At 57.3% G+C, this 7088-nt stretch overlaps 1 protein-coding gene across 14 annotated transcripts in view; it reads left to right on the forward strand.

Moving 5' to 3' along the window:
• The window catches only part of RIPOR1 (RHO family interacting cell polarization regulator 1), a 132125-nt gene that overhangs the window by 113981 nt on the left and 11056 nt on the right, over positions 1–7088 (forward strand). For all 14 annotated transcript variants that reach the window (XR_003095632.1, XM_025211819.1, XM_025211814.1 and 11 more), the window contains 8 exons: positions 1226–2047; positions 2548–2687; positions 3803–3977; positions 4275–4410; positions 4780–4941; positions 5718–5876; positions 6192–6388; positions 6724–6807. Coding sequence is in view for 13 of the 14 variants with exons in the window: in XM_025211819.1 (XP_025067604.1) it covers positions 1226–2047; positions 2548–2687; positions 3803–3977; positions 4275–4410; positions 4780–4941; positions 5718–5876; positions 6192–6388; positions 6724–6807 (1875 nt within the window). In the remaining variant the exon portion in view is untranslated. The remainder of the gene's footprint in view (positions 1–1225; positions 2048–2547; positions 2688–3802; positions 3978–4274; positions 4411–4779; positions 4942–5717; positions 5877–6191; positions 6389–6723; positions 6808–7088) is intronic.

Here is a 7088-nt window from a genome sequence, read left to right on the forward strand (position 1 = left end):
CTGCCTTGCATGCTCTGCTGCACAGTAGTCTGGTGTGCCAGCTCGCTGCAGCCCCCTGCAGGCTAGTGGTGGTGGTGCAGTAGCTGCTTTCCATAGTCTTAGACCTTTCCCCTTTGGCTGTGATCTGCGTCCGTATCCTGGTCTTTCCCATCCAGTCCTTGCCTGGCATGAGATGCACCTCCAGCTCCCTCATGCAGCAGATGAACAGAAGCCTCTGGTCTGTGTATGCACTTCTGAGCTCCCCCTGCCTTAAGTCTGTACAGGCTGCCCCCTCGCACCAGCCGTGAGCATGGGACCCATCCATCATGAGCTTCGGAGGCTCTGGGGCAGGTCCTGGAGGGCAGGTGCTGAAGGCTGTACCCAGAGCCTGGTCTAACAGTTAAAGCAGGGTCTAGGAGCTGAGATTCTTAGTTTCTATCTGGGATGTAAGTGTGGCTCAGAGCAGGGAGCTTGGGAGCCAGGATTCTTGGGTTCTATCCCAGCCCTGGGAGAAAAGTGTGGGGGATGGCAATTAGAGCAGCAGTGGCTGGGACCTGGGCTTCTGGTTCTAGCATAGGCTCTGAGGGTGGAGGAGGGGACTCTGGTTACACCAGGGAGTGCAACTTGGGAAACAGGCGAGGCAGAGACTGAACTGGCCAATGCTGGTGTTTGCTGTGACATTCCTTCCTGCCCCAAAGCCACTCCCATGCTGGTGGGAAATGAAGAACAGATTTCTGTATGCCTGGCCTGGCTCGTGCCAGCCTGAGCTCCAGGTGACAACACTCTCCTCCTAAGCTGTTCGTGGGAGCACTGGGCTGGGAGGCTGTAGTAACATCCAAGGGAGAGGCTGAGTTGGCATCTCTTCTGAGCTGGGCACTCCTCCAAGTGTGAGTGGGTCATGTCTGAGATCTGGCCTGGCCTGAACTCATTCCACACCTTGGTAAATCTTCTCCAAAGGCTTATGGGTGCCACAAGGGTCACTGTTAAGGGACCTCAGGATGAGGGGACCTCTCGGAGCTTCTGGGGAATGATGTTGAGCCTGGGAGAAACTGTGCCCAAGTTGTTAACTTGTGGGCATTCCCTGCCAGACTTTGGTGCCTCCAGGGGCCCCAGGGGGTCTGAGGGGGATGGTTGCTGCAATGAAGAAGCACTTGAGGCCAAGTTGAGCTGGCATGAGCCCCTGGAGGAGAAGGGAGCCATTGCCAGGGCTTGCTGGACCTGTGGTGACCTGCTGTGCTCTCTCTAGAACATGCTGCGGCGACAGGAAGAGCTGGAAAATGGCACAGCCTGGTCCATCTCGTCAGAGTCGTCGGACGATTCCTCTAGCCCCCAGCTGTCAGGCAGCACCCGCCATGCCTCCCACAAACCCATTGTGCAGCCTGAGGTACAGGCCTCTGCTCCCGCCATAGAGATTTCCTTCTCCCAGCAAGAGGAAGCAGGAGCAGGCACCCCTGCTGCGGCTGAACCACCCAATCAGCAAGAGGAGCCATGCTGTGTCAGAAAGGAGGTGGTGGCAAATGGACACGTGCCCTACTCCCGGACTCTGAGCCAAATCAGCGAGGCCAGCGTTGATGCAGCAATGGATGGCAGGGAGCTCCAGGACACAGGGGGTGCTAGTGCCCATGTGCAGGAGGCTTCTCCAGCCTCTGAGGACTCCAGTGCCAGGGAGCTGCCTCTTTTAGAAATGAACTCCCTCCCTGGGGCCTCAAATCCAATGCCAGAGACCAGGGTGAGGAAGGACAGAGGGCAGGAAGCTAAGCCCCACGCGGCTGTTTCTTGGGCTGAGGCCTGTGTGCCCATACTGGTGCAACCCGAAACAGCCTTGTGCCAAGCCCTAGCACCCCAGGGGTGCAAGGCGGACCCAAGTCAGCCAGTAGTGTTGAAGCAGGTCTTGGAGGAGGAGAGACCAACCCCTGTGCCCGCAGAGGTGCCAAGGGTGAAACCTGTGGACTCTGGCCTGGATGAGGCCATCAGCTCACTGAGCTCAGCCCTGGATGACTACCGGGGACAGTTCCCTGAGCTGCAGCCCTTGGAGCGGGAGCTGAAACGCCTGGAGGAGATCCTCATGGTAAGGAGGTGGCAGTGGGTGGGGCTGATCCTGACTCCTTCTCCCCCTCCCCCCCCCCCCCCCCCCCCCCCCCCCCGCACTGTTGGGGGCAGTAGGTTGTGAGCAGCATATTCCATGTGCCCCTGAGATTGGGGGCAGGAGCCCAGGGGCAGCACTCCAGCCCAGAGGCCCTGTTAAGGGTCCCAGCTCCTGAGCAGGATGGTCAGAGCAGGGTGAATGGAAAGTCCCCTGTGGCCTCTGTGCCCTTGTGTCAGATCCTGGGGTGATGGGAAGCAGATGCAACATGGAGTACTGTGCCAGCTTAGCCTGCTGCTATGAGGACCGGCTTGTCTGCCAGCTAGCCCTGCCTGTGGAGCGAGGCATCTGTTGCCTCTGAGTGGGGTCAAGCAGCTCAGACATTAGGGCCTCTGGTAAGGGTCCTGGTAGGTACAAGTGCTAGGTGGGGTGCGCTCACAGGTACAGGCCCTGCTCGTCACCACGCTGCTCCTGCTTCCCTGCAGCACAAGCAGGGCGTCTTCCTCAGCCGTGCCTCCAGCATGAGCCTGACGGTGGAGCATGCGCTGGAGAGCTTCAGCTTCCTAAACACCTCTGACATGGATGACTCAGAGTGCTCGGAGGAAGAAGGTGGCAGGAGCGAGAGGTAGGTGTGCCGGGGGGTTGTCAGGCCCGGCTGGGCAGTGCTGAACTGGGAACCTCAGTCCTAATCCTGTGTTCTGAGTAGGGTGACTAGCACCAGGCAGCCTGCCCTGGGCTAGCTGCCCCAATCCACATAGCCTGCTGGCCACCCCAGTGCCCTGGAGCTCCCAGAGAGGGCCCATGCCTCCCAAGGCAAGTGCCCTGGGTTCCAGAAGCCGTGACAGTGTTGCCCAGCCTTGACATGGCCACCTCAATAGAGCCCAGTAGGCCACGTGCCTGCAAGTTGTGTGGTGGCAGCGCCACCTGGTGGTGTGGCCTCTGCGGTGCTTTCCTGGTGCAAGGAGCAGCTTCTTCCTGGGTCTGGGATGCAGAGACAAACCCATGGCCCAGCTGCTGCCACCTCCCCTCCAGGGTCCAGCTAGACTTGGGGCTGGACCCTTTGATAGAGCAACACATCTGGCTCATTGCCTGCTCTACAGCTATCTGGGGAGTGGCTATAGATCCGACATAGACCTGTCTTTTTGGTCCCTGGCATGGCATGCTGCCTGTGGGCTGACCACCCCACTGGGAGAAGGGACAAGAGCTCTAGATACCTGGGCTCTGCTCTTGCAGGACACGAGTGGATTCTAGTGGGCGTAACGAAGGACCAGGACTCCTGGGACTATGCTGGTGACTTCCTGTGCAGTCATAGGCAAATCTCTTCTCTCTCAGTGTAAGGAGGGTTATACCCCCTCCCTCCAGATAGACCCAAGGGCTTGAGTGTCCTTTGAGCCCTCAGGCAGAAGCTGCTCTGGCTTCCAACGTGCTTTCCTCTCTGGGGCACTATACACAGAACTGATCAAGGGCCACTTCTGAGGTCTCCTGGGTTAGGATCAGGCCCTGTTCCCTGCCCCCACACACGCCTCCTCCCTGGCTATGGCAATATTGCAAGTCTTACAGAAACTTTTAACTTACTGCCACCAAAATGCAAGACATTACAAACCCAGCCCTGGCATGGAGGAGCTCTTCTTCTGGGAGGGGGAATAGGAGCCAGCATGTCTGCTGGCTAGTGGGTGTGCAGTACAATGGGGGTGGGAAAGCCAGGAAGCATATTGACATGTTCCACTGCTGTGCCCATAGGAAGGCTGGTGATGCCCGAGCTGGGGATGGGGCTCTAGGCACCTGTGAGGTGATGGCTGAGGACACTGGCATCTGCAGCGGCTCTGAGGGAAGCACTGACCCCATGAGCACTGGCAATGAGTTCCTGGACAGGGCTCTGGTTCTTCATCTCAATAACTGCAACCTTCTGCTGCTGGTGAGTGTGAAAGAATGAAAGGTATTCCTTCCAGGGGGGTGGCCACCCCCGGGTTGGTAGGGATGGCACAGAGTCTGAGCACTAACAGGAACTGTGACGGGCTCTATTGCTGTCTTTGCCAATGCTAGGGTCACCCTAGCTGCTTGCCAGGGTCTGACAGATGCTGTGGGTTGGCATCCACTGCTGCCTGCTCGATGCTAGAAGTGGCATGGCACAGCAGAGGGGGCTGTGGTGCTGCTTGGAGATCCCTCCTGCCAGTCCCTGCCTCAGGAGCTTTGCTGTAATTGTACCTTCCAGAAACTGGGCACGTTTGGCCCCCTGCGGTGCCGGGAGATGTATGCCCTGGACAAGCTGATGAGGGAGGCACAGGTGCTGGAGGTCGTCTGCCAGCTGACAGAGGAGAAGTCAGGGGCAGCTGGCACAGCCATGGAAGGTAAATGCTCTTAGTGTAGAATGTGTCCCAGGGGTGTGGGCCAGGGGCACCAGGCTGTGCTGGATAATGGGCTCCGTGCTGGATCATGACGAAGAGGGGGCTGTCATAATACCAGAAGAGCACTGGTCATTGACAGGTCTGTGCTGGATCAGAGGGGATGGGACTGTCCTAGGCCAGCACTGTCTCCTCACAAGAGGAGCACTTATTGATGGGTCTGTGGGAAGGGGTCCCCCAGGCTGGATGCCCAACTCCGGTCCCCCAACTTTGGATGCCCAACTAAGCAGTGGCTGAATCGGCAGTGGAGGTGACTGACTTGATGCCTTTGTGCTATGTGAACGCAGCTTTGACTGACTGTGTCTGTGCCCGCAGTGGTGCAATTCTCCACCCGGAAGGAAGGTGTGTTGCCCTTCTGGGATCGCTGTGTGGAGCTGCCCAATGTCTACACCTGTCCTGTAGAGAGGTTTCTACAGGCACTCAGTGCCCAGTACACTGTGCCCATCAGTGAGCGGCAGCTGGGCTTGGCAGACTCAGGTGAGTGCCATCTCAGGTCTCACTGTGCACAGACACTTTAGGAGCCACTGCTGTCTCTGTCCCCCATCTTTGGGGCCCATAAGCATCCTCATTGCCAAGGTAGACTTGGGGCTTTTGGGCAGCTCTGGAAAAAGGCAGCAGCTTGCCATGTGTCAGCTCTGATTGACAGCCCGATGCATCACTTGTCTCCAACATGCCCAGCCCAGATGGGGGGCACTGAAGCAGAAAGGGCAATTCTGAGAGAAGAACCTAGGCATCCTGGCTCTCAGTTCTGTGCTTTGACTAAACCAGGGACTCTCAACCAGGGTGCTCCAGCTCCCTGGAGTGTCTCAAAATCCTTTCAAGGGTGCTATGGGGTGCCACACAAATTTAGGAGTGCAAACATGATTCACAAGATAAACCCAGAGATTTCAAACTGGAATCCATGTTGGTAAACTATCTGACCTGTTGGGGTCTTTCTGAGTTCTTTGGAACAGAAAAATTGCTCTAAAGTTTTTCTGTAGTCAAAAATGAGTGAAAGCCAAGAGCTGGTACTTTCTGAATGCACCTGGAGTCTAAGGAGGTTGAGAATCACTGGGCTTGAGCATCTTTTCCCTCTAACAAATGCCAGGACATGGCAAAGAGCCAGCTGCTGGGTGCTGTCCTGGTGCTGGAAACCCTGCACAGCTGGTACCTCTGGGCTGTGTTCCCAACAAGGTGTCTGGGAATGCAGAGAAGCCCCAACCCCACCCTTCCTCCACTTATGGTGGTACTGACTTAGCATTCTCTCCTTGCAGTCTGTGTGAAGCTGGTGGAGGATGTGCTGGATCGTCGGCTGCCCAAGCGGCCTGGGAGCAGCCATGGGGAACAGGTCACCATCTTCCAGTACTGGAGCTACTTTGAGTCATTCAGCATAGAGTCCCTGGATTCCTATGTTATAGAGCTGGCTGAGGAAGGTAGGCACCTGTGTCCTTCCCCTGGTCCTCCCTGATTTGGGTACTGGGACAGACAGGCCCTATCTTTCACTCACCAATTCACCCTGCTGACAGAAAGCACCAGCAGCAATGCTGGGCCAAGCTAGGATAGGCCTGCCCCCCTCAGACATTTCCCACACATACTGCTCTAAGCTATAGGTGGGAAAACAACAGGGCAATGCCTGCGGATAGGGCCTGTCTTCTCTCCCAAGATGAGTAGGGGCATGTCCTGGCTCACCTAGTGCTGGGAGATGTGGATGAATCCTGCCAGTGCTCACTGACCCATCTCCCTTGCAGTACTGCTGGCACAGAACCTGAACTCAGATGACCAGGATGTGGTGCTGAAGGCATTGAAGCGAGTACCCGAGAGCCGGCTTAAGAAGGAGGGGCTGAAGGCCTTGAGCTCACTGCTTGTGGAGGGCAACAGCAAGGTCATCAGTGCTGTGTCTGCTCAGCTGCGCAGCCTGGCAGAAAACCCCCGCTTCCAGGAAAGAGTAAGTGCCAGTTGCCTGACACCCCCGGTGCTCCTGAAGAATGCCTGCCTGGGGGTTCCCAGGCATGTGGGGCCTTTGGGGAATGAGAGAAAGGGACAAGAGGGCTTGTCCCTAGGGCTTTGGGGTCCCTTCCAGCCCTATGATTCTCTATGAAGAACTAAGGGAGGTAGTGAATTGCAAGGGAAGGTGGGAGGGAGGGGGTGTGGGTGCAAGGCCCAGTGGTGGGGATGGTGCTTGAAGAGGTCCTGTCTGTGGATGGGGCTGGCTGAGTTGCCGCCCGGCTCTCAGCTCCCAGTGCCCTCCTGGCAGACATGCTGATCTCTGCCTCCCCCTAGGCTTTGGTCTGTTACTTGGAACAGCTAGAAGATGAAGAGGTGCAGACACGCATCGGTGGGTGCGCAGCCCTGGGGTGTCTCAAGGTCAGTGCAGCCCTCCTTTTGCACCTCCCCTGCATGGGTGTCCATGGAAAGGAACTGTCCCTCCCTTTCCCTGTCCCCAGTTACATCCCAGAGAGGTATGTGGGGCCTAGAGGCAGCAGAGTATGTATAGGAGGTGCGGTCGGGAGGGGGAGCTCCCTGCTGCCATTGTGCTTGGTAGCCAGGCCCACAGGGCTTGCTCTGAGCTCACATCCAGATCTCTGCTCTAATCCTACCTATGAGGCAGTCATGCCTCAAAGGTCTCTCTGGCCTTGAGCAGCAGG

The sequence above is a fragment of the Alligator sinensis genome, unplaced genomic scaffold, assembly GCF_000455745.1.
Source record: "Alligator sinensis unplaced genomic scaffold, ASM45574v1 scaffold260_1, whole genome shotgun sequence".
Taxonomy (NCBI): domain Eukaryota; kingdom Metazoa; phylum Chordata; order Crocodylia; family Alligatoridae; genus Alligator; species Alligator sinensis.